The sequence below is a fragment of the Schistocerca piceifrons genome, chromosome X (genome assembly GCF_021461385.2).
Source record: "Schistocerca piceifrons isolate TAMUIC-IGC-003096 chromosome X, iqSchPice1.1, whole genome shotgun sequence".
Classification (NCBI taxonomy): domain Eukaryota; kingdom Metazoa; phylum Arthropoda; class Insecta; order Orthoptera; family Acrididae; genus Schistocerca; species Schistocerca piceifrons.
Genome location: NC_060149.1, coordinates 396933857 through 396961719, shown reverse-complemented (window position 1 = coordinate 396961719; position 27863 = coordinate 396933857). Strand labels below are relative to the sequence as shown.

At 36.4% G+C, this 27863-nt stretch overlaps 1 protein-coding gene across 1 annotated transcript in view; it reads left to right on the top strand.

Annotated features, from left to right (window-relative positions):
* The window catches only part of LOC124723147 (hemicentin-1-like), a 754903-nt gene that overhangs the window by 338723 nt on the left and 388317 nt on the right, over positions 1 to 27863 (top strand). Inside the window, exons 20-23 of the mRNA XM_047248337.1 lie at positions 3320 to 3447; positions 6178 to 6465; positions 6661 to 6808; positions 24454 to 24581. Coding sequence (XP_047104293.1) covers positions 3320 to 3447; positions 6178 to 6465; positions 6661 to 6808; positions 24454 to 24581 — 692 coding nt within the window. The remainder of the gene's footprint in view (positions 1 to 3319; positions 3448 to 6177; positions 6466 to 6660; positions 6809 to 24453; positions 24582 to 27863) is intronic.

Here is a 27863-nt window from a genome sequence, read left to right as displayed (position 1 = left end):
ATGCAATAGGCTGCATGATGCACAACTTTACTCCTGACGTCAATGGTGAGGTCCATCTTTGCAACCACAAAACCATGCATTGCAGCCAGCCGCGGTGGCCATGCAGTTCTAGGCGCTTCAGTCTGGAACCACGTGTTTACTATGGTCGCAGGTTCAAATCCTGCCTCGGGCATGGATGTGTGTGATGTCCTTAGGTTAGTTACGTTTAAGTAGTTCTAAGGTTAGGGGACTGATGACCTCAGGTGTTAAGTCCCATAGTGCTTAGAGCCATCTGAACCATGCAGCACAGTACAGATGGGCCCAACAACATGCCAAATGGACCGCTCAGGATTGGCATCACATTCTCTTCACTGATGAGTGTTGCACATGCCTTCAATCAGACAATCATCGGAGATGTGTTTGGAGGCAATCTGGTCAGGCTGAATGCCTTCAACACACTGTCCAGCGAGTGCAGTAAGGTGGAGGTTTCCTGCTGTTTTGGGGTGGCATTATATGGGGCCGACGTATGCCACTGGCGGTCATGGAAGGCACCGTAATGGCTGTACGACATGTACATGCCATCGTCCGACTATAGGGCAACCATATCAGCAGCATATTGGCAAGGGATTCGTGTTCATGGATGACAATTCGCACCCCAATCTTGCACATCTTGTGAATGACTTCCTTCAGGACAACATCACTCGAGTAGAGTGGCCAACATGTTCTCCTGACAAGAACCCTATCAAACATGCCTGGGATAGATTGAAAAGGGCTATTTATGGACATGTTCCACGAACCACTCTGAGGGATGTATGCCAAATCGCCATTGAGGAGAGGAACAATCTGGGCCAACAGTGCCCTGATGAACTTGTGGATAGTATGCCATGATGAATACAGCCTTGCAGCAATGTAAGAGGACGTGCTACAGGGTATTAGAGGTGCCGGTGTGTACAGCAGTCTGGACCACCACCTCTGAAGGTCTCGATGTATGGTGGCACAACATGGGAATGTGTGGTTTTCATGAGCAATAAAAAGGGCAGAAATGATGTTTATGTTGATCTCTATTCCAGTTTTCTATATAGCTTCCAGAACTCTTGGAAACGAGATGATGCAAAACTTTTTTATGATGTGTGTATTTAAAAATCTCCATTCAGCTCTAAAAAGTTTTAAATTCATTCTAAATATCTCCCCTATTTGTTTCTTGTTTCTTTTAAATCTCTTTAATTTTTATTGCTAATCTGCTGAAGAGTGGTTTGCCTGTACTGCTGATGGCTTCCCCTCTCCCCCTCCAACGAACCCTTCACCCAAATGAGGTGCAGTGGGGTGAAATAACAATAAAGAAAAAAAGAAGGGAAAAAAGAACTGAATGACAAATTTGGGAAAAAATGTCATCTTATAACTGGGTAAATATTCCCAGAATGAGATTTTCACTCTGCAGCGGAGTGTGTGCTGATATGAAACTTTCTGGCAGACTGAGACCGTGTGTGCCAGACTGAAACTTGAAATCGGGACCTTTGCCTTTCACGGACAAGTGCTGTACCAAAGGTCCCAACTTCAAGTCTCAGTCTGGCACACAGTTTTAATCTGCCAGAAAGTTTCATGATAAATATTAAAGAAGAATTTGTTGTGTTGTGGTCTTCTCTGCAGACTGGCTTTACATGGGTCTCCTCATTATCTTTTGCTGTGCAAGCCTCACCATATCCACCTAAGAACTGCAATTTACATCCATTTGAACCTGGTCTCTCTCTACAATTTTTAACCCTCCGTCCCTCCCCCAACCTTTCCCCATTCTTCTCTCCATTACCTAATTGACTATTCCTTGAGTCCTTGATACCTCATGCTGTGTTCTATTGACCAACCCCTTCATTCTGTCAAATTGTGCCATAAATTTAGTTCCTCTCCAATTCAGATCAGTACCTTTTCAATAGTTATGACATCTACCCATCTAATCTTCAGATGAAGTTTTTGGCCTTAGTTTACTAAGTGAAGGACATGGGACTTTGGCTGGTAGCTGTGGCCCTTGTTCAGTACATACTCATCACATGTGGAGTCAGAAATCTGCAACATCAAGTTGCTATCATGTTGCAGAATTCTGAAACCACATTTGCTGTGCATGTACCGAGTGGGGGCCACAACTGCCATCCAGAGTCCCATGTCCACTTAGCATACAAAGGCCAAAAACTTCATTACTTCTCACACTGTCTGTTCCTTCATATTCCTACATTTCCCTTCTTCATTGAGTTCTTTTATTTTGTTGCAACTTGCTGTGTAATCAATATAGTCTGTAGCTACAGTTGTTAAGCCTTTCTTTTAACTGGTGCATTTTATTATTTTCCATGTTTAATACCTTTTGAAGTTGTCTCATCAAGTATGCTTTTTATTTTACTTGATTCATTTATTTAACGCAAGCTGTTACATAGGCACAGTTTAGAGTATAGTGTTCATGTTTTCCCTGTTTGCCCCTTTTATGTTTGTATACTGTTCAATTTTCTACTTTTTAAAATGCAGTACTACCACACGCTCAAAGACAGCATTTACTGTATGTTCCCTCACTCCCCAGTTTTCCTGAATTAATTCATTTCTGCTTATCTTATTGATACTGCTTAAGTTCTTCACATATTCTGTGGTTACATTGATAATTCCTTGTTTTAATTTGTTTGTGTATCACTCTCCATGTTCTCTACCTCCTGAAGTAGTCTTGTCTAGTACTAATTTTATTGGTTTTGTTTATTAACATAAACTATTGTAGGTTTGCTGTTTCAGTTTTCTGTTAAAGCTTTTTCCTGTTTACTCCCTTTATATTTAGTTACTGTTCAAGTTTTCACTTTTTACTTTGCATTCCTACCACACTGTCAAGGATGTTATTTATTGTACATTTCTGCTTCAGTCTAGATGTGTAACTTCTTTTTGCAGTGTCGTTTACAAATATTGTAATTACTTTGGCAAAAATAGTCAGTAAATGTCTCAAGATGGCCGTGTAAGGCAAAAACCAGTTAATACAACAAAGTAATACTATAGAACAAAAGTAAAATAATGCCTTTCATTTATTATAATGTTGTTTTACTGACAAAAGATTCAGTTTGGATGATAAATATATTCTATTCACATTCACAAATTTTCTGTTGTGTATTCCTCACATAAAAGCCTCAGAATCTGGTAGGCTATAGTGTAGTACTTTGATGTATATGTAGTTAATTGCCATCAGCTATCTACTCTTGTTCAAAGATTTTTACATGCTCACTTGATTAAACTGCTGACAAAGAAATTTTGCTGTTTGTATTACATTATCTCAATTTTTGTGGTACTGTTGTATCTTGAGAAGATTATATTATTTTTACAGGTTTATTAGAGCAGATGATAATGCACTTATTATTAGACAAGCGAACCTTGATGATTCTGGAACATATACCTGCACAGCCATCAATTCTGTAGGTTCAGCTGATAGACATATGGTAGTGAATGTGCAAGGTATGTTCTCAGCATGATATAGTACCCAGACAGAACATTTCCATGAGTTGTATATTCATATGTGTATTAGTGTTGGTTTAGCTAGGAATGTCAAAGAAAAGTATTTATGTAATTGCATTGTGAAGATGAAGCACCCACATTTATTTAGACATTAATGTCTTTTTGTGATTCATTTTTTTTAAGTTATTGTAAATAGTGTATATAGTGTGCTTTGTTTAGACATGATCAGTCTGTTCACATTCTAGATACCCCTAAACTTTTTCATTATAGCTAATTGCATTCTATTTACTTATGAGTAGTTAGAAACATTGATTTAGCTCCTTCTTTCAGTTCTCCACAACTCCTTAACTAACCAACTGCTGGGAATTGCTTATTGATTTTCTCAACTGTTTTGGTTTGCTGTAGAAACTATTTAGACCACTCATGTTCTTTGTTTGTATTCCAGTTTTATTAGAGGGTATTATTGTGTTTGACTATGTGATATGCAGCAGCAGTCAATACATTGGAGTTGTGTATATTAGGAAAAGATTTTAAATCAATAATTTTTACAAGGTTTTGACTTTTTGCATATAACCCTCTTCCTCATTCACTCTTGCATCTTTCCAGAATATCTTCTCATTTTCTATTGTACTCCATTCACCTGTTTTTGCCAGTCATTGCCTAATGCTCCCTCCAAAACTCTCTCTACAAACACTGGTTCTTACATGTGTGCTACCAATCAAAGTGTTAGTTAGTTTAATTTCCATGGCTCATTTTGCACTATGAATCATAATGATGTGGATGGAAATATTTTACACTCAAACACAAATTAATTTGTAGATATGGGTACATACTGAACATTTATAACTTGATTTAAAATTTGTTATGTATTTCTTTAAACATACAGATGTGAGTTAGTAATTACTACCCATCACCCTTTATAATAATAGACACTCTTCTATGGAATAGAAGAGCTGTCGGTGTGAAACTTTGTTGTCTGTCAGACATTTTACGTTGGTGGGTAAGTGATCAAAAATTTTAGTTGCACCATTTTTGTGCTAAAGAGACCTTCTGGTATTGTAGTTATGTTCATCATTGTTTCTTTGGAAGTACAGTGGATTATTTACAACAAACTTAATGGGGAAATAAATATAGTTTAAAGCAGTGGTCAGAATGTACAACTCCTTAAATAGATGTCTGCAAATTGATCATGGGTGAGCACAACATATTATTCTTGCAGCTTGTTTTTGATCTATGAAGACTTTCTATGACATTATTAAATGAAAATGTGCAGACTATGCCATCTTACATGTTTGTCTCTCCCCAAGATTTGTGATAATTGTAAGTGCATATGTAACCAAGCTAAGTTGTTAAGCTCCCACCTTATTTGTTATTTCCTTATTTCCTCACCATGTGTTACACATATCATTGATGATATGTATAAAAAAACTGATAGTGAGACCATTCACAGAAAACTAGTCAGTCATACTTTTAAGCACATCGTTTCCCATTCCTTCTGCATCTGTACATGTGCTTGGATTGATTGCAATCTACATCTACATCTACAGCCATACTCCGCAAGCCACCTGACGGTGTGTGGCGGAGGGTACCTTGAGTACCTCTATCGGTTCTCCCTTCTGTTCCAGTCTCGTATTGTTCGTGGAAAGAAGGATTGTCGGTATGCCTCTGTGTGGGCTCTAATCTCTCTGATTTTATCCTCATGGTCTCTTCGCGAGATATACATTGGAGGGAGCAATATACTGCTTGACTCCTCGGTGAAGGTAATTCTCGAAACTTCAACAAAAGCCCGTACCGAGCTACTGAGCATCTCTCCTGCAGAGTCTTCCACTCGAGTTTATCTATCATCTCTGTAACGCTTTTGCGATTACTAAATGATCCTGTAATGAAGCGCGCTGCTCTCCGTTGGATCTTCTCTATCTCTTCCATCAGCCCTATTTGGTATGGATCCCACACTGCTGAGCAGTATTCAAGCAGTGGGCGAACAAGCGTACTGTAACCTACTTCCTTTGTTTTCGGATTGCATTTCCTTAGGATTCTTCCAATGAATCTCAGTCTGGCATCTGCTTTACCAACGATCAACTTTATATGATCATTCCATTTTAAATCACTCCTAATCCGTACTCCCAGATAATTTATGGAATTAACTGCTTCCAGTTGCTGACCTGATATATTGTAGCTAAATGATAAAGGATCTTTCTTTCTATGTATTTGCAGCACATTCCACTTGTCTACATTGAGATTCAATTGCCATTCCCTGCACCATGCATCAATTCACTGCAGATCCTCCTGCATTTCAGTACAATTTTCCATCATTACAACCGCTTGATATACCACAGCATCATCTGCAAAAAGCCTCAGTGAACTTCCGATGCCATCCACAAGGTCATTTATGTATATATGTCATCTGCAAAAAGAAGCAGATCTACTTGCTGTATATTAGACAGAATACCATTTAAATATACACTGATCTGCCAGGACAGTATGTCCACCAACCTACTATTGATGTAAACCTGTCCAGGTGACAGCAGCATTTTAGTTTGATTTTCTTTGATCATTATATAGCAGTGATCTACACAAGTACTCAGTATGTGTGTTTTGTATGTGTTTCAGAGTCAATTATTTTTACAAAATTTCACAGTCTGTAGGAGTGAGATGTCACTAATACAATTGTATATTTTCAGGAGAAATCCCTGTCTTCAAATATCATGACTAAATGCAAACTTTTTTCAGTGAAGCCTGTTATAGATGATGCAGGAGAACATCAAGCAGTTGTTTCACTTGGACAAGTCACAGAGTTGCCTTGTAAAATAAGAATGGGGATACCATCACCAAACATGACTTGGTATAAAGATGGTGAAATACTGGATGAGGAACAGATGTTACAGGAAGGTATCACACTGCATTCAAATGGTTCTCTTATAATACCATATGTCAGCCATGAACATGAAGGAGCATATGAATGCGAAGCACAAAATCCAGCAGGATTTTCAACAAAAAGCATTTTGGTTACAATTATCGGTGAGTATATATTTCACATCTCCATATTAAATTTAACTTGCATCGTCAACATAAATTTATGTGGTGAAAAGTGAGAACCCTTAGTAGTATAGGCATATTAATAAAGGTAACTGATTTTTTTCTTTATATTTTCAATAAAATTATTGTCAGCTTGTTCAAGTGAAATATGTATCAATTTTTTTTGTTGGTTTATAGAACCTCCCAGATTCAAGTCTGTTGCTCCAGTAGAACTAAAGGTGGCCTTGGGAGAAGAGGTTGCTATTCCATGTGAACCTACAGGTGATCCAAAACCATTGATATCATGGAAGAAAGACCGAATGCCTTTGCAGCAGAGTGAAGATGTGTGAGTGTGCTTTATATGATAATTGAGAATGAGCTCATCCATCACTAAGATTAGTACATCTTCAAATGGAAATGATATATTTATATGCCAGGCTGAATAAGTGCAATTACACAAGCACTCTCCCATCTAAAAATTACAGATATTTTCTTTGCAAAGTTTATGAAGACTCATGAGTTTCATGCTTGAATTTAATAATTTTGACAACAGAACTTGATTTGAATGGTGTATAGTGAATAAAGAGATGGAACAGCCATTCACACTTAGCATCTTTAAAAGATTGCTAATTATTATTTATAGGCTGTTAAAATTTTTAATAGCCAGTTCATAATTACAAACTAAACCATGCATATTGAAAGACCAAACAAAGCCCTGCTGAGTACCGATACCAAAGATGTACTACACAGATTTCAACTTTCTCCTCTCAAATTATCAAACTAAAGAGTCTCCTAAATGAAGTAATATGTTAATATATAGAATAGACCAATTGAAATTTATTCCTGCTTGAAGAATAATATCAATCCTAACATGTGTATTGTATTGTTAATTCATAAATTTTGAGCTACTGTTTAAATATGTTCATATTAAGCCACTTTATTGAGAAAATAACATGTCTGGTGTGAGTAATTACTGTCAAGTTTTGTGATTAATATTGTTTCTCAAAATATTTGGAGAAGAAAACAGCTCAGATAATTATACAACTTATTCTTTATTTTCTAATACCAACAAAACCACTGTATGCACAGTGAAGATATCTGGCTACCTATGTCGCAAACAAATGGCCAGAAAACAGATTTCTCTTCATGTCAGTGACAAGAGAAAATCAGTATAGTGTGAATGATGCAATATTGTTTCTGAAAATAACAGTAATAAGGAATATTATCTCCCGATTATTATACATTTCATATCAAAGATTTTTTAATGAGAAAAAATGGCAACCATAGTGTCAAGAAACTTTGATTGTTCAAAGTATCAGCCACTCTTTCCAGAGATTGTACTTACATCACTTTATTTGATAGGTACTTCCCATAAAAATATTGTAAGCAGAAAGACAGTATTAATAAGCCTTCTGGATAACTCATGACATGAGAATATAATGTAGGAGGAAAATGCAGCTTTATCATAACATGAAACACAGTCATAACTCAGTTGGAACTTTAGCTACAGACAGTATGGCAAAGTTTTGAACACTGCCAACATATGGGCTAAAAATATTTATTGCATGAACAGAGTGAGGATGTCTCAGAACAAAATTGGAACGATATATCGTGTTTTGGAAGAAACATCAAGGCATAAAGACAGCACTCAAGATACTGCATGTCTGTAGTGAGAAAATGAAAGTGTTAGTGGTGACCAGCAATATACCAAATATTCAATAACAATTTTCGTTCAGTAGATAGCAGTCTGTATGAAAAACACCATCATCATCAGTAACATCAGTGAATTCATTTGGTGATGTGACCTCTTTAAGTTCCTGTGCCTATCTTGAGCTTCCAGTTGCCAATTCAATCCAGCTGTCATTCCCAAGTCTCTGTCCCATATGTCTAGTGATCTTCTCCTTGATCTTTTTTGGTAAATTGGTTTTCAATCTAGTACTTTTTATCACTACCTGTCATTTTTTCTTTGAGTGACATGGTTAGCCCACTGCCATTTCAAGGAATATTGGAACTGATATATTTATAGAACTTTCACCATTTGTCATGCAGTATCAGTTACTGAGTAAAAGTACAGAGGGCAATAAGCCACTGAGTTCTTCACAAATTTTAAGTGGAACATGTTGAGTTCAGTTAGTCTGCAAACTAAATCAAATCCAGTTTTTTTATGGATTGTCATGAACAAGTGAAATAACAGGACACTTTGCATACTAATTTCCAAAAAAAAAAAAAAAAAAAAAAAAAAAAAAAAAAGAAAAAAAAAGAGTCAGAGAAAAGTCATTATCATTAGTGTTAACAGTGAATTACTAGAGATATCATGAAAAACAGGCTGTAGCTTGCTATGTGAAGTGGTCCTCAAGGATGTAGAATATATCACAAAAATCAAAACACATTATGTTTATTTATAAAAGAAGAGCTATGCTAATAATCCTTCCACTAATCCTAAAAATATGGTTCTAAAGAATGTGGATCATTTGGATCATATTTCCACTGTCTTTTGTCACTTTTTTTTTTTTTAATGAGAATCCAACAGTACTGCCCAGTATTGTTCTGGCACCAAGATGAATAACATAGAAAAATAGATATTAGAGTCGGTGACATGGGAAATAACTGAAATCACTAAAATTGCACAAGGCCCTAGGGACTGATGGAATCCCTACCAGACTCTATACAGAATCTACATCTGAGCTATCCCCTCCTTTGATAATAATATACCATAGAACACTCAAAGTAACAAGGAACTCTGCCCGGTTGTTGGAAAAAAGTAGAAAGGTAACAGAAATGATCCACAAAACTATCATCCAGTATTGTTGACATACAACTGTTGTAGAATCTTAGATTATATTCTGATGTAAAACATAAAGAGTTGTTGAAATCAAACAATGGAGAACTCATCTCCTCCACTAATCCTAAAAATATGGTTCTAAAGAATGTGGATCATTTGGATCATATTCCCACTGTCTTTTGTCACTTTTTTTTTTTTTATGAGAATCCAACAGTACTGCCCCAATATTGTTCTGGCACCAAGATGAATAACATAGAAAAATAGATATTAGAGTCGGTGACATGGGAAATAACTGAAATCACTAAAATGGATTCCAAAAACAGTGATCATGTGAAACCCAGATCTCACTTTTCTCACATGACATCCTGAAGGCCGTGAATCAGGACAGTTAAGTGGATGCAGTATTGCTTGACTTCCAAAATGCATTTGAATAAGTTCCATGTGAAATTTGTGATTACATTTTGGATTTTTTTCATGTGGAGAATGCATGTTGTTATCTTGGATAGAGAGTCATTGGTAGATGTAGAAGTTACTTCAGATGCATCTCATGGAAATTTGTCGGATCCTCACTGTTCATGTTGCATACTAGTTATCTCAGATTTTTTTTTTGCACTTGATGCAGTTCTCTATAGTGAAGTTCTGTCTGAAAAAATCTGTGCAAACATTCTGTCAGATCTTGATAAGATTTCAAAGTGGTGCAAGGATTGGCAGCTTGATTTATGTGTTCAGAAATGTAAAACTTTGTTTAGACAAACTGAGAAACAATGCATGCAATGACAACAGTTCCCATGTGGCACAATTGGAATCAGTCAACTACTGCGTATAACAATCTTTTTAGTGAAAAAGTCATTGATAGACCCAGTCATAGATAAAGCAGATGGCAGACTTGATTCTGGAAAAATACAATCAATCTATAAAGGAAACTGCTTAGAAGAATAAAGCTGACCCATCCTCACTCAGTTTCTAGATCGTTCACTGCTTCCAGTTCGAATGAGAATCTAGTAAGACACTGATCATATACAAAAACAAAGTGATTGAAATGAGGTAACACCCAATAGGAATGTAACACACTTAAAGTACAGGTGATGCAGTTATGATCTTAACTGACCAATGCTACTAGGAAATCTACCACAGTCCATGCTCACTTGCAGTAGTCTATAGTAGCCTACAGTAGTTTTAAACTCTGGCTTTGCTTCATTAATCTAATTTCCTGTATCTACCACTAACAACATTTACCTATAACAGGATTTCTTTGGGTTTGAGAGAGGTATTTAATAACATTCTGCTGCAGTTGTCATTAAAAGCTACTTGCACTGCTCTCTTGATAGCTAAAGATGATTCATTAAGCATCTCTCTCTCTCAAACACACACACGCACACACACACACACACACACACACACACACACACACACACACACACACACACACACATGGAGAAAGGAGTTTCAAGCAGATATGATTTCACTTTTTGTTTGGAGGTTAATTTCATAGTCCATTAGATTCTTTACAGTACTGAGTAAATACTCAAAGATCTTTTGGCTGAGTATCTTTCCTTTCAGTCCCACACTAAGTGCAAGGAAGTGTAAATCACTTCTTCTTTTAGTGTTATATTCATGATTATTACTGAGAGGTTTTTTAAGATTTGTAAGATGTGGGATCCACTTCATGTTATTCATTTTGTTATGTCTGTGTTAGAATTTACACTTATTTATGGAGTTCAAACCACTTTGAAAAGTAAAGTTGAAGCTGTAGTTGCCACTTATGTCAAGAATGAATGTAAATATAAAAACATTTAAACACTCTCAGATTTTACATTTTTAAGTGTGTGCTGTAAGTACATGGAACTAGAAATTCATGGAAGTTCCTAGTTGTAATCACAATATAGGCCTCTATCTGGTGATTTTATTTAATTTATGAAACAACTAGACACATTATTAAAGTTTTAAATTTATGAATAGAAAGAGGTAATATGAAGTGGACATTTCAATTTAAATGCTCAGGCATTCATATGCTACAACTATGTTTAAGTCTCTTGTTATTTCATATAATCTAACCCTCCCTAATGTAAGTAACAATAAGAGCTATGTAAACCAGCAATTCTGTATTTTATAACAGTTCTGTACACACATCAAACTTGCAGTTAAACCAAGAAATTAATAAATGAAAAAGAAACTGCTGACTTCATAAAGCATTTGCAAAATACGGGCAGGACAGATGTACATATCGCACTAGGTCTCAACAAAAAATGTATGTATTGTGTATCATGGCCTACAGCCCCCAATAAAAGCATTTCAAAATGAGTTTAATGAGTTACAAGTTAATTAATGTGTTGGCTAGTGTTAGTGGACAAATGGAGATCAACTGCCACTGCTGCTGAACATAGCAGTTCATTTTTCACAGCAGACATTCACAAGAGTGGCATTTGAAATACTGGATGAAATTGCTTGGTAAATTGCTCATGTGTGGCAGGCATGGAACAAGTGACCAATTAAAAATGATATCCCTAGCAATCCATTACTCATTTGTGGCACTCTAAACTCCTTGTTTGTTTACACACTTGACTGACAGGCACGTTATAGTGTCTGTACTCTAGAGACGATAAAACAGAACTGCTCAACATATTCTGATCATTCTGAAACTCCTACTCTGTTGTCTGAATAGAGTTTTTTTTAGTTCTACTTCTAGTCTAAATACCTTGTTCATTCTATCTGCAGCATTGTCAAGTATAGGTCACATGGCTATGAATGCTGATGAAAGGGCTCTGAAATATACTAAGCAGGGCCTGTATCCTACATGTTAAAAATCAAATTCCTACAGCTACTGTAATTATCAAACTGGGTGTGAAAACAAAAACAATGTCAGGCGATACCTTAAATCAGAGAAGCTCTATGTTCACCAGCAGAAAAGTGCTGTTGTTTTTCAATAGAAACAGTCATTTGCTGAAAGCTTAAATAGAGCAAAAAGAGAATAATGAGCAGATACCATTTCAGAAAAAAACTGTTATAGTTTTTGGAAAAGCAAACATTCCAGCCAAAAAGCTCTTATTATGAACAATAAAAGCTATTTGTTCCCTTTTATTATTTTTATCTCCAATCACCATTTTTTTTTTTTACAATTATTTTCAAAGTGCTAAAACTTTGTCTTCAGATGTTTAGTGTGGCAACCTTTTAAATCTGTATGCCTAATAATTAACCAATGTAGATGCTAATTTGGCCAAAAATATATGTTACATTTTTAGGTCCTGAATTACACTATGTGATCAAAGGTATCCGGACACCTGGCTGAAAATGACTTAAAAGTTCATGGTGCCGTCCATCGGTAATGCTGGAATTCAATATGGTGTTGGCCCACCCTTACCCTTGATGGTAGCTTCCGCCCTCAGAGGCATTCATTTAATCAGGAGCTGGAAGGTTTCTTGGGGAATTGCAGCCCATTCTTCATGAAGTGCTGCACTGAGGAGAGATATTGATGTCCGTCAGTGTGGCCTGGCGTGAAGCTGGTGTTCCAAGACTTCCCAAAGGTGTTTTGTAGGATTCAGGTCAGAATTCTATGCAGGCCAGTCTATTACAGGGATGTTATTTTTTGTGTAACCTTTCCGTTACAGACTGTGCATAATGAACAGGTGCTTGATCACGTTGAAAGATGCAATCACCATCCCCGAATTGCTCTTCAACAGGGAGAAGCAAGAAGGTGCTTAAAACATCAATGTAGGCCTGTGCTGTTATAGTACCATGCAAAACAACGAGGGGTGCAAGCCCCCTACATGAAAAACACGAGCACACCATAACACCACCGACTCCGAATTTTACTGTTGGCACTACACATGCTGGCAGATGATGTTAACTGGGCATTTGTCATGTCCACACCCTACCATCGGATCGCCACATTGTTTACTGTGATTCATCACTCCACACAACTTTTTTCCACTGTTCAATTGTTCAATGTTTATGCTCCTCAAACCAAGCGAGGCATCGTTTGACATTTACCGGGATGATGTGTGGCTTATGAGCAGCTGTTTGATCATGTAGTACAAGTTTTCTCACCACCCGCCTAACTGTCATAGGACTTGCAGTAGATCCCGATGCAGTTTAGAATTCCTGTGCGATGGTGTGGAGAGATGTCTGTCTATTACACATTATGACCCTCTTCAACTGTCGGCGCTCTCTGTCATTCAACAGACAAGGTCACCTGTATGCTTTTGTGCTGTATGTGTCCCTTTATGTTTCCACTATACTATCACATTGGACACAGTGGACATAGGAATGTTTAGGAGTGTGGAAATCTCACGTAAAGACGTATGACACAAGTGACACCCAATCACCTGACCAAGTTCAAAGTCTGTGAGTTCCACGGAGTGCCCCATTCTGCTCTCTCACAATGTCTAATGACTACTGAGGTCACTGATATTGAGTGCCTGGCAGCAAGTGGCAGCACGATGCACCTAATATGAAAAACATACGTTTTTGGGGGTGTCCAGATACTTTTGATCACATAGTGTATTTTTAATGACATGGTCAAACCCTTTGCCGTACTGAATGCATGCATTTTGTTTTATCTAAGTTTACTGGTAGTACATTTGTAGAGAACCAGTCTTTAATGTTCAAGAAAATAGTAATTACATTTCCAGGCGTTGAAGTTTCTCTCTTGGAGTTGATTATAACACTTGCACTGTCTGTAAAGAGGCCTGATTGTGCTTCTTGGATATATGATCACATGATGTTGATCTTTGTGGTACATCTCTAATGATTATTTTCCCACCTGTAATTGTCATTTCATTATGTAAACTCACGGAGTTTCTTCATGTGACACTGCATCCTTAGACATGATGAAAACCAATTGTCAGCAAGATATGTAATACTATAATGTCTGAGCCTATCTATGGGAATAACCATGAACTGCAGACTGAGATGCATTTTGTGAGTGAGAAATATTAACAGTTGGTAATATTTTATCATTTAAAAATTGTATTTCTGTTTAGAAATAATTTTGAAATCTGTATTGGGATTGACCAAGAATTTTATTTTGTGATGGATGTGTCACTGGTTTTGTGTATACAATGTTTCCCAGTACCTTTGAGAAGGGTATAAGCAATAAGACTGGGCAGTAATTATTAATATTTTTTACTGCTTTTCTTGTAAAGGGTATGAGAATAGCATAAACTCTTTTGTTAGTTGACAGTTCAGATCAAATGCCATATCAATGTTATGTTAAAAACTTTGAAATGCTGTAGTTTGGCATTTGGGATACACTCTCTTTTCCATTACTGTCCACAGTAAAAACCTTTTGAAAGTCTGCAGTGCATATTCATGTTAAACACTCTGTTTTTCTATTTTCCTGTTCCAAAATGAGTACTTGATCTTTATTACCGATACTCAATCAACCCATTTCTTTTTCCATGGGAAGCTCTCTGTTATAGTTTTGAGTCTGTTGTTCGAAACTGTAACAGTGTTTAATCATGGATCACAACTAATTATCTACCATTTTATTTCGGTCATGATGCAAGAGTATTTTTACAAATATTACTACTATTGTTGACAACCATAGCAAAAAAAATTAGCAAATAAAGCAGAAAATGATGTTTCTGTGAAAGTTATGTGATGGTTTTACACAATTGAGTTAAAAAATCACAGTAAATCTATTTTTGTACTGTTAAAAATCACTTTACCTCCAGTAGATGTACTGTATCAACAGTAAAAAAGTTGATAATTTAAATGCCTGGATGTATTTCTAAATGAAACTTGAACTGGAGGAAAATGTGTAGTAGACCTGCTAAAATACTGAGGCTCAGCTAACATTTGCCCAATTAATAATTTGCCAATTTTTGTTAATTACTTTAAAGTAATGCAGATATTCACATACACAATAGTAAACACTGTGACAATCTAGCCAAAAAATAAAATGGCTGACAGAAATTAATTGTGCTCTCAAATGCAAATTTGCAAATCTTTCTATTCTTTAGAGCAATTGCAAAGTTGAAATAAGTATCCAGTTATAAAACTGACTATTTTTTTCTATAAAATGCTTTGTTGGTTCAAAGCCCATTATGTGGCAATCTTTTTGTTGTGTCTATGTGTGACTCAGCATTTAAAAATACAATGAGTGCATCAGCAGATTTGCTTATATCAGTATTACCAATCATTTATGCAACAGTTGTTACCTGAAACCATGTTGAACATAAACTTTCATTAATAATACTAAAATAAAAAAATGGATGTGTACTTATATGCACTTTTGTTTCTTTATCTGATTTGAAGAATCTGCCCAAAAGTTTTGTGAAAGTATTTCTTATACCCCTTCATATTACTAGAACCTTGTCTCCTAACTTAAGTTCTTGGAAAACTGATATGAGCAATAATGGTCATTCACGCATACACCATTATGTAATGAATATGCAGAGACAATTGAAAATCTGCCAGACTGTACTCAAACACAGATATGATGTTTATCATAAGTAGTTAGCTTAACCATTAGGCAATTGAGCACACCTGAATGCCTGACTCAAACTTTCATCACTGATGTTTCCACATATTATTTCTGAACACAACTACTGCAGATTCTACCAAATACTCCATGAGTACTGTTGCAAACTATGTGCTGGGAACTAGAGTGGGTGAAGGTGAGAAGTAATGCCACATAATTTATCAAATGTTTGATAACATTTTAAAGTAATTTTCAAGTTGTTAGCACTCAACCATACAGTTGAACACAAAGTGCAGTTTTATAATTTAATTTAATGGAATTATTATTTATTTATTTAGATCCCATAGATCTAATACAGTGAGACATTCATATGGATACAGGACGTATCAGATTATTACAAATTATACAAAAGGAACACATAAAAAACCCTCTTGCAAGAGGAGATACAAGATGCGACAATAAAGTAATGAGACTGATGTGTGGGGAGGGGGGGGGGGGGGGGGAAGGTTGCCTACCGTTTCAGTCAAGTTTAGTGTTGTCTCGTTAACATCTTCTGTAATACTGTAATATCCTCCAAGACCCTCATCACAGACTTTCTGTCATCTTGTGTTGTATGAAAATGGTGCCCTTTGACCGCCATTTTGACTCCTGTAGATGGAAAAAATTCGCATGGAGTGATATCTGGTGAATAAGGTGGCTGTGGTAGTACTGAAATTTGTTTTGAGGTTAAAAATTGCTCTACTGACAGAGCAGTATTGAAAGGCACATTATCATGATGCAGAATCCAATTATCAGCATTGTTGACACAGACACGAAGGACTCTTCTACGAAGTCTTTCTAAAATTTCTTTGTAGTATTATTGATTAACTGTTTGTCCAGGAGGCACCCACTCATTATGAACAATTCCTTGCGAACTTTGGTGTTTTGTCTCTTGATCGTACTGAAAAAACCAACTTCCATCACCAGTGATAACATGCCTCAACAATTCTGGATTGATTTCCATTTGCTCTAACAGGTTGGCTGCCACATTTATCCATGTTTCCCGCTGTTGTGGTGTGAGATTTTGTGGGACCATTTTTGCACAAATCATCCTCATACCATGATCTTCAGTTATTATTAGACAAACCATTTTTAAATTGATGTTCAGTTCTTCTGCAATCATTTTCATGGACAATCTTCGATCAGATCGTACGAGTTCATGCAGCCTGGCCAAGTCGACATCCGTCTGTGAGATTGATGGTCATCCACTGCGGTCTTCATCTTCAACATTCTTCTGCCTTCACTAAACATTTTATGACAACGAAAAACTTGAGCTCTTGACATAACCTCTGCTCCAAAAGCCTTCTGAAGTTGTCCTGTTTTCACCCAATTTGAAGCAAAAAGAAATGGCACACTGTTGCGCAATATTATGCAGTTCAATTTCCACGATGAGACACACAAACACGTGTTAACTTATTACAGCACAACTCATGACTGAGCAGTTGCATCAATGTGCTGTTTGGACTAGAAGCAGCTTATAGACCAAGATCAAAGACATTGTTCCTACGCAAGCCTGCAGGATTGCCGCATCTTGCAAAGAAAATCAGTCTCATTACTTTATTGTCGCGCCTCGTATAAGACAAAATACACATTAATGGGTATAGACAAAATTACACTTAAAAAAGTTAAAATAAAGGTATATCTTAATAGCTACATAAAAGACATATTAATGTTAACAATGATTCCAACTACTGTAGTGCATAAGAGTACATTGTATTTAATTAAAAGAAAAATCAATTAGGGTTAACACAATTGAAGTAGTCTTCTACTGGTTGAAAGGAATTATCTGTTATGAGGGTTGTTTCAAAAATAAGGTTCCCACATTTTTTTTAGACACAAGGAATATTTTATTTGAATAAAACAATTACACCATTGGAAACGTTGATCCTTAAGCTATTTTTCCACATAGTCCCCATTTTTTCTATGCATTTTTTTCTGTCGAGTAATCCACTTTTGCATTCCCACCTCAAAGAAGTCTGCCACCAACCCGTTGAGAAACTTGGAAACTTTTTCTTGCAACTCCTCATCCGTCTGGAATCATAGATCGCCTAGGTGCTCCTTCAATTTCAAAAACAGATGGAAATCGCTGGATGCCAAGTCGGGGCTGTAAGGGGGGTGGTCAATGACATCCCAGCCAAATTTGTCAATTAACTCCTTCATTTGTTGTGACACATGTGGACGGGCATTCTCGTGGTGCAGCCTTACGCCTTTGCTGAGTTTTCCCCTACGACGATTTTGGATTGCCTGTCCAAGCTTCTTCATGGTCTCGCAATAATCACCTGCCAAGTTTATGGTGGTCCCTCTAGGCATAAAATCAATGAGCAGTACACCACTCTGGTCCCAAAACACCAATGCCATGATTTTTCCTGCTGACAGCTGCTGCTTAAACTTCTTTGGTGGTGGTGATCCGGCATGGTTCCATTGGCGCGATTGTTGTTTTGTTTCTGGAGTAACATAATGCACCATGATTCATCCCCCATAACAATGGAATCAAGGAAGTTTTCCTTATTCTCATTGCATTCACTCCAGAACTTGTAGGCACAGTCGATGCGCTGCTCTTTGTAGACTTGTGAAAGTATGTGCGGCACCGAGCCCACGCACACCTTGTAGGAACCTAGCTTTTCATTCAATACCCTGTCAATTGAAGCTTCAGAAGCCTCAGGAATTTGAGCAGCCAGTGGCCAGATAGTGATTCGCCAATCTTAGAGCAGAATGTACTCAACTTTCACCACAACTTCGTCAGAGATTGACGGCCTCCCACTTCGTTGTTCATTATAGACGTCTGTACGGCTGTTGGCAAAATGTATTTCTACAGGTGGTAACTTTCTTGCATGCAAAAATCGAATGACCACACATATTTAACACCTGGCGGTGATGGCGATAATGGGCTCAATCTATTATGGTTGTCAGGCCGGTACTGAGTGTTGCAGAGCCATGGTGGTTGTTGGAATTGGTGGTGGGGAATCTGGCGAACACAGTGGTGTTGCCAGATTTTGCATTGCGCCATGCACGATGAGGGTACAGAGTTGGGAACCTTACTTTTGAAACAACCCTCGTAGATAGTGTTGAGCTGTTGTTTAAATTTGAGGAGCTCATGGACAAGTGATTTTGGTGATGGTGGGAGAGCATTGAACACCTTGCAGCTCATATAATGGCCTCGTTTTTGTGCAGTACTAAGTTTTTTTAATTCATAATAGATGTCCATCATCCTCCTGTTATTATGGGTATGTTATTAATCATTGGTTTTGTGTAGTTTGACATTTTTACCAATGAAACGTAAGAGGGGGTAGATGTATTGACATGCAGTTGTAAGTATCCCCAATTTTCTAAAAAGGTTTCTACAAGGATGTCTAGGCTGGACTCTGCTCATTATCCTAATAACCCTCTTTCGGGCAATGAACATTTTTTGGAAAGTGGCTGATTACCCAGGAAACTATGTTCACGGAAGTAAGTAAAATAAGCAGTTTTTGTGGTGTCTCATTCAGAGACAGCGGAAATAATATGAATAGCAAATGATGCTCAGCTGAGTTTTTTGAGAAGTTGTAAAATAGGTTCAGACCACTTTAGATTGCTGTCAGTGTGTATGCCCAGGAACTTGGATGACACAAATTGTAGTAACTCATTACCATTACATTTAATACTTAATTGATCCTCCACTTTTTTACTTACTTGGAAATGAACAAACTGGGTCTTGTTAACATTTAGTGATTATTTTCAAACCAATTGAGTACTTCATTAAAGACTATATTGGCCAATTCCTCGAGATTGTGGTTGGTAGTTTTGTTGATGAGGCTGGAGGTGTCATCTGCAAAAAGAGTAAAATGAGTTTTAAAGCCAGTACACAAGGTCATTGATGATGATGTGGAAGAGCAGGTGGCCAAATACAGAGCCCTTAGGAACACCACAGCCAATAGAGTCCCAGCTAGATAATGCAGAGTGCCCCTCAGAGTTGTTCAAGATGACCTTCCACTTTCTTCCAGGTAGGTAGGATTTAATCCATGACCCAGCTGATCCACTTATACCATAACATACAGCCTTTGCTGAGAGTATTTCATGGTTAACACTATCAAAGGCCTTAGAAATGCCACAGAAGATACTAACAGGAGATAATTTATTATTAAAAGACTCTAAGATTTGATGGGTGTAGGAGAAAATAGCTTTTTCTGTTGATACACTATCTTGAAATCCAGACTGGCTACTCTTTAATACCCTATAATGAATGAGGTGGTCAATAAGTCTTCTGTGAACCAATTTCTCAAGAATTTTAGATAATTTTGTTAAAAGGGAGATAAGCCAATAGTTGGTAATGTCTGTTTTATCACCTTTTTCAAAGAGGGCTGTGACAATAACATACATTAGTCTCTCAGGAATGATCCCACGCTGGGTGGATTCATTGGATATATGGCACAGTACTTTGCTTATTGGCTTATAGTATTTTTCCAGTAATCTTGAAGAGATACCATCAATTCCAGCAGAATTCTTGCTATTCATCTCTCAAATTATATTCTCAATTTCATGTACTTTGACAGGAGACATTTTAATCTGCTTGGTTTTTTTATTAATAGCTTTTTGAAGGGACAGCATGGCTTCATTAACAGAACATGTTTCTTTTTCCAGTTTGGGCCACTGATGACCAAAGAGGCCAGTAATTATTTCAGCCTTTTCGTGAATGGTATCATTTGTTTTAATTTCTATGGTGTTTTCTGCAGCAGGGATTTTATCTGTTTCCCTTTTTATTGTGTCCCAATGGTTTTAATTTTATTATTAGAGACATCAATTTCTGATTTTATAGGAATACTCTTTGCCCTTCTTAGAACCTGTTTTGAGGATAGAGCAGTACACATTTGTAATGTTTTTCCTTTTCTAGACTATAACTGGATTTGAGTAAGGCATACAGATTCCTTTTCCTCCTGCAGGAAGTTTTAATGCCTAAGGTTAACTAGTTTTTATTAGAATAGGTTTCACATTTGGATTTGGCAGTCCTTTTAGGAAAGGCCACTTTGAATAGGCAGATAAATTCATTTAGAAAAGCATTATACTTGTCATTAACATTGTCAAAGAGCTCAGACAGGTGCCAATCAAAGGGAATTACAGAAGGTATTGATAAATGCATGTTAAATACTCTGAAAGTTTTACTGCAGGAATAGTTCTTATTAAGAGCGCTAATACCTTCAAGTAAGTAACCAACCATCAAGGTCTTAGAGCCCATTTAATATATGTTGTACAGTTGTGTTTATATTTCTGCTTCTGTCTAATAAGGTGTTATCAATTTGACTCACATGACTCCAGTGGGAAATTCCACAGTGCTGTTAAATTGAAAGAGTTCATTAAATGTGATCCCCTGATCTTTTTCTGAAGTTGTTTGTAGATCTATTCTGGATACTGAAGTAATTTCTTGAATGACCATTGCAGCAGCATCAGTTGTTGATGCTTGTACTACTGTTGCAGCTGGTTCTGAGGAGAGTGATTTTCCTTCAGTTGATTCAGGTTTTGCTACCCTTGGTGAAGGCTCTGTTGTATTAGCAATTAATTGCTACATTGCTGCCACAGGTGTTGGCTCTGTTGGATCCCATGATAGTGGTGAATTTACTAATACTAGTAATATTGGGTCCACTGTTGGGCGTTGAGTTGTAGTAATTTTGGAAAGTTGAGCTGCTGCATATGGTGGTGGTTGCTGAGGTACTGAAGGTTGGAATGGTCTTGGTGATTTACTTCTGTTTTTGGTAATTACAGAAAGAATTTGCACAATTTTGCTGCAGAGAAGTTACTGTGTAGGTCTTTAGCGGAATTATGTGAGGACAAGATATTGTTATACTTGGAACTGCAGAAATGGCAATACACTGCAAGGTAGTTTTTAATGTGTGAGCAAACCTTGGAAGGGGTAAGATGATCTTTTGATAAGAATGTTGTAAGTTGAGTTCTGGAAGGAAGAGGTGAATCTAATAACACTTTATTACTTAGTTCCTAATAAATATTTAAATGATGAAAAAATTCATGAAGAGCATGCTATATGGCAGTTTGCAAAAACAGATGAGGAGATAACATAACATAAAAAAATATCGCTTGTGGGAGAGAAAACCAATGAAAAGCATACATGTTATGGCAAGGCATACCAAAAATGTAAAGGTAACTGCAATATTTGAACAAGGGGTATCTGAAACGGCAGGCAATGAAAGTTCTACATTGAAACTTTGTTTTTCATTAATGAAAATATAAAACTCATAAAGGTAACAAAAAAAAAAAAAAAAAAAAAAAAGTTTCTACAGACTTCATCCATTTCATTGCCATTTAAGACTGTAGTTTAGATAAACCTAAACAACTCATGTATTACACATAAATAAATGATATTAATAGTCTTGAAATAGAAAATAACAAATTTTGTAATAGCAAATATGGGAATTAAGTGACAGTTTGACAAAAAATGAAATATTCTGTATATTTTACCTGCAGAAATAGAAATTAACTTACACATCATTTTTATGAAATTCTTTTAGTTTTGGGTGTCTATTTACTGTATAATGTAACCTATATTGGAGATAAATGACAGACACTTATTTTTAAAAGTGTGTCATCTCAAATAACTTCTGTGTTACCATTCTCATATTGACTGAAACATATCTGGTGTCTGCCCCTTAATCATATACACAGGCAAGTTTGTACTTATGTCATTCAGTTTCATATCTTTTGTTTGAAACCACAGTTAAATGTACACTGCCCGATAAAAGAAAGTAAAACACCCAGAAGACGGGCAGATGTCAATGTAACTTTGTACTCATACACACCATCAACACGTGTGTAAACAATTGGAGTTGTCATTCCCTCTGACATATAGAATGGCCGTCATACTGTGTTAATGTTATTTGTGTTAAGTGTTGCTTCCAGCTTCAGTATGGTATATAAGGGGTGTGAACAGTGTCAGATATTGAGTGAACACTGTGAAGGGCATGGACGTGGTCCAACTACTCATGTCAGACAGCATTACCAACTTGTGACAAGAGTTTGAAAGGGTACCCATTGCAGGTCTCCATTTGACCAGCTGGTCGAATTGTGCAATATCCAGATTTTTGGGGCATTCTTATGCAAGAGTGACACAATATTGGACTACATGGAGATGTAGAATGGGACATATTCATTATTAAGGTTCCAGCCAGAAGGGGCTACCACCGTATTGTGCACCAAGCACATTGTAACCTCTTCACATCTATGTGTGCCATCTGAGATTAAGTAAAGGACTGTTATTACATTCTGTGTCGTCCCGCACCATTTGTCGAAGACTAGCAGCAACTGAATTAGGGGATTACTGCCCCATGCGTAGGCTACTGTTCACATCACTACACCAACCACTGTGTCTGAAATGGGCTGTTACTGGGAAGCCAGGATTACAGAGGAAAAAAGTCACATTGTGTTGAGTGGTGATCAGGGTTATGCACTACCCCATATGATCCAAGTTAGCAACTGTGGCAGCAGCCTCAGGAGAGGTCCCATTCTTCCTGTTTTGAAGAGGCAGACCAGTGTTACTCATGGCATCATGGCGTGGATAGCCCCTCAATGTGACTTCAGGTCATGACCAGTAGCTACAGAGGGATCTCTGAAGACACATAAGTATCTCATGGACATACTGCATTCTCATGTGTTGCTTCTCATGTGACATTATATGGTCCCATTTTTCAACAGGACAGTGCTCATCCACACATGCTGAATGTCTCTGTGCACTGTCTGTGCAATGTTGAGGTACTCCCATGGTCATCAAGATACTCAGATCTGTCCCAAATATAACATATCTGGAACTATGTCAGACGCCTACTCTGTCACAGTGCCAATATCCAAGATATCAAGGAAAAGTCACAAAATTTGTGGGACAGCTTGCCTTAAGGTTGGGTACAATGGCTTTATGTCACCCTCACTAACTGTATCAGTGCATGCACATAGGCCAAAGTGGAAGTTGGTTCATACTGCGAAGTTCTTTGTAAATTTGACTAGATTTTCTAATAACTGAATTGACGTCGCATACCTTTTCAACCCATGAAGCTTCATTTTGTTTCCATCTCTCCTTCTCAGCACTTCACTTTTATGTTGGGCAGTATGTATTCTTTCTTGTTGAACAGATTGACAGATTGAACTATGTCAGATGACAACTCTGTCCCAGTGCCAATATCCAAGATATCAAGGAAAAGTTGCAAAATTTGTGGGACAGCTTGCCCTAAGATTGGGTACAATGGCTATGACACACTCCCTAACTGAATCAGTGCATGCACATAGGCCAAAGTGGAAGTCGGTTCATACTTCCAAGTTCTTTGTAAATTTGACTAGATTTTCTAATAACTGAATTGACGTCGCATACCTTCTCAACCCATGAAGCTTCATTTCGTTTCTATCTCTCCTCCTCAGCACTTCGCTTTTTTGTTGGGCAGTATGTATTCTTTCTTTTTTAACAGATTGACACATTTGCTAATGATGATCAGCTATTTACTATATGTGTGATATTCTAAAAATCAGTTGAATATGTCAAGTATGTATAATAAACAACTAAGTAAATTAAAGAGGAAACAGTACTGTGGATGATGATTAGATATCATAACTGGAGTGAATAGCTATTGTGTCTATCAGGAATGTCAGTTGTTAATTAAAATTAATCTGCACAAGTCTGCAGACTACTGTCAGTAATACTCTTGATATAGAATACTTTTTTCCTCTTATTTTTGTAATGAAAGTTAGTGTTGTGAAGAAACTTTTTTTTCCTTTCTTTCAGATTTATTAGATCAGAAGATAATGCCATCATTATTAAAAAAGCCACTCCTGAGAGTTCTGGAACATATGTCTGCACAGCTGTCAATTCTGCAGGCTCAGCAGAAAAACAGATGGATGTATTTGTACAAGGTAGGTTCTTGATGTTATATATGTAATTTTGGTGATTTATTTGTTAATGTGAATTTCATAAATCTGAAACAGACTAGGACTCAGACCAATATCATTTAAAGCCCACTGTTTTCTCATGCAGTTCTTTATAAATAATTGTTATTGGTAAATAGATAATGTATCTTTCTAGATCTTTTAACAGTGTTTAACATGGTCATTAATCAGCCGCATGGTATCATGACACAATCAGAGTATCTTCTTAAATAAGTCATTGGCTCAAAGAATTTTTGGCTAATAGAAGATTGTACATTATGGAAGAGAGAAAATACTGAATAGAAATGGAAGTCTTGTTGGATGTGCACAAAGGAAGCATAACAGGACTGAAATAGTTTCTCAGTACACATATGGGTTAATCGTATAATGCTTTTAATCTTAGATTAGTGCAGAAAATCATCTTGGATCAAGATGAAACTGAATGCATTGACTACACACCAGACTCAGAGTATAGCACTATTCACTAGGGCCATCCTTGAGTAGCCAAATTTTGCAGATCAATTCAAGATCAAATGCAAATGTCAGTTCACAAACTAGTGACATTAGAAAAAAAAAAAAAAAAAAAAAACACACAAGTTGAAAAGGAGCTTATAATAATGGAGTTGCTATCAACACTAAAATGGCAAGTAAATATTTGTATATGCTGCTCCTACACAACTCACACTCAAAATATTTTTGTTGACCTGTAAGGTTAGGTTAAGGAGATTATCAAGTTTGTAAGTAATGAGTGCAGATAATAATTGATCTCAAAATAATTCTTGAAGTAGACTCACAATTAGTATGATAAGTTTGAAGGCAGTTTATGGACTATTAGTGGCAGATTAATAAAGGGAAATTCAAAATATTTTCAGTGAACTGTTAAGTACATAGAGCTCAAAAGCAGCCAGTAATAACTGGACAGCTCTTACATAAATGCTGTGTACTCTTGAGTAGCAATATCTAAATAATTTGTATTGAATTTTTTACTACCACTACTGAACATGTGCTTAAGCTGCTATCACCGCTGCACACACATTGATGAACAGAGTTATTAGAGAGAATATGTAGGCCTCGGTCAATTAGGTAACTGATATATATCAGCCAGTGAACAATGGAAAATCGTTTCATTGGCTGTATCCATGAGTACAGTCATGTTTGATCACTTGTCAGCTCTCGGGATTTTTTTCTGCTTGCCACTTCTTTCTCCTTTGGTATTCTATGTTATTGTTCAAAATGCCAATTGCTTAATTTAGGATTCAGAATAAAACTAAATCCCACAGTTACAGTTGCAGCATGTTTCCTCCACAATAAACAGTTAGTGCAGCAGATGAGGAGCCTGAAACTGATGACACTGTATTTATTTGGAATGTAGAATTAATTTTATTTGTCTCATAACATACAGTAACAAATCAAAGATTTTCGTACTGGAGACACATCAAATTATTTTAAAAAAAGTAAGGTTATAATAATTAACATATTTAAGCAGGCATTTCTGAATTTTTAGACATGAATAATTTAACAAGAACATATATAACACTTATGGTCATTTTGCAGCTTGCAATACAATTTATACAATATATTAACAATTTATTAAACAATACACAATCTTTATTGTTTCTTTTATTTTCAAATTGCCAAACTGTGCTGCACGAATTCTTCACTTGAATAAAAACATTTTTCCAGTAGTGTATGAAATAAAAATCTTTTTAATGGGTCAGACTCCACATTTAACAGATCTGTGTTATTTAATTTACTGTAAATTTTTAATCCTGTATACAATGGTGTCTGAGTGTAAAGTTTTAAATTATGAGAGGGAAGTTTGAAACTGTGTTTGTGATGAGTACTGTAATTGTGGTTGAAATGAAAATTGTCAAGTGAGTTTTGATTTTTGTATATGAAAAGAAAAATTTCGTAGATGTTCAGAGAGGGAATGGTTAGTATTTTTAATTTTTTAAATAATGAGCGACATGATGTTCTTTTTTGGACTAAACACATGTTTCTTATGATTCTCTTTTGAAGTGTAAGTAGTCTCGGGCTGTCTGTGAAGCTATGGTCTGTGAAGCAGTTCCAGTACCTACAGAAAATGAAGTGATCAGTAATCAAAGTACAAAAAGTGTGGTATATATTAACAATGTATTGACATAAAAAACAGTTAAAATTGGAGTAATCTTATGAAATGTCAATTACCAAACTTGATTTTCTTCAGACATTGCAAGCAATTTCATCTGTAAGCAATAAATGGCAAACAGAGTAGTATATATGAATATTTTCTTGTTTTTGACACTGCCACAATGTGCAGAACATAACCTTGGAAGAAGTTTAATATCAATAATGTCTTTTAGTCATCGATAACATCTATAACTTGATGTGACCTATGAAAGATAATCAGATCTGTGCATGCTTTCTGTCTTCAAAATTTATTACAAAAGCATAAAGAGCTGTAACAGATAAACGACTGGATTGGAGTGTTTTTCTTTTGGGCCAATGCTTGTCTTTGGCTTGGCTGTCCCACTCACCAATAAAATACAACGTTTTTGTGTAGCCAGATTTTTAGCCAAGTAACATGGCAGCTACTTTCAAATCTCCACATGTTGTCCAAGAATGCTTTTCATAGTTCATGTATTTCAACATAGCTTTGAGATTTTCATGCATCTCTTTATGGTGTACTGAATTGACAGAACAAATTTCCATTATGTAAAAGTACACCTTTTAGACTATGTTTTGGTGAATCAATAAACAACCAACACTGGCTTGGATCATAAGTAATGTTAAGACAAATCAATAAACCCTTGATATCACAACAAAAAATTATATGACCTTCTTCTTTAAAGAATTGTGCTAATTCATTTTCTCTCTTTCTGTACCAAGAGAATGACACTTCAAGTAGGAGAAGACTTTTTGCTTTCAGTTGTGACCCAAGCTGTTTGGCGGCATCTTTTGTCAGATTGAATTTATGAGTTAAATCATTTAGTCCATTTTGTCTAAATAGTTCTGGTGCAGAACCTTCTTCTGGCTTGTTAACGTCATCATTGTTGCATTCATTTTCTGAGCTGCTCTCCTGTAGCAAATCATCAAGAATGGTAGGCAGAATTGGAATATGGAGTGATTCATCATAATTAATGTTAAGACATTTTATATCCTTCTTACTTCTTGTGTTATGACTTTCATAAATAACAATCATATTCATGATTTTGCGACTCCCTCCAAACCGTGGGAGCTGCAGAGGTCATTGATTTTCTCTTCCCATTTTTCCGTAGTCTCAGTGCCTCA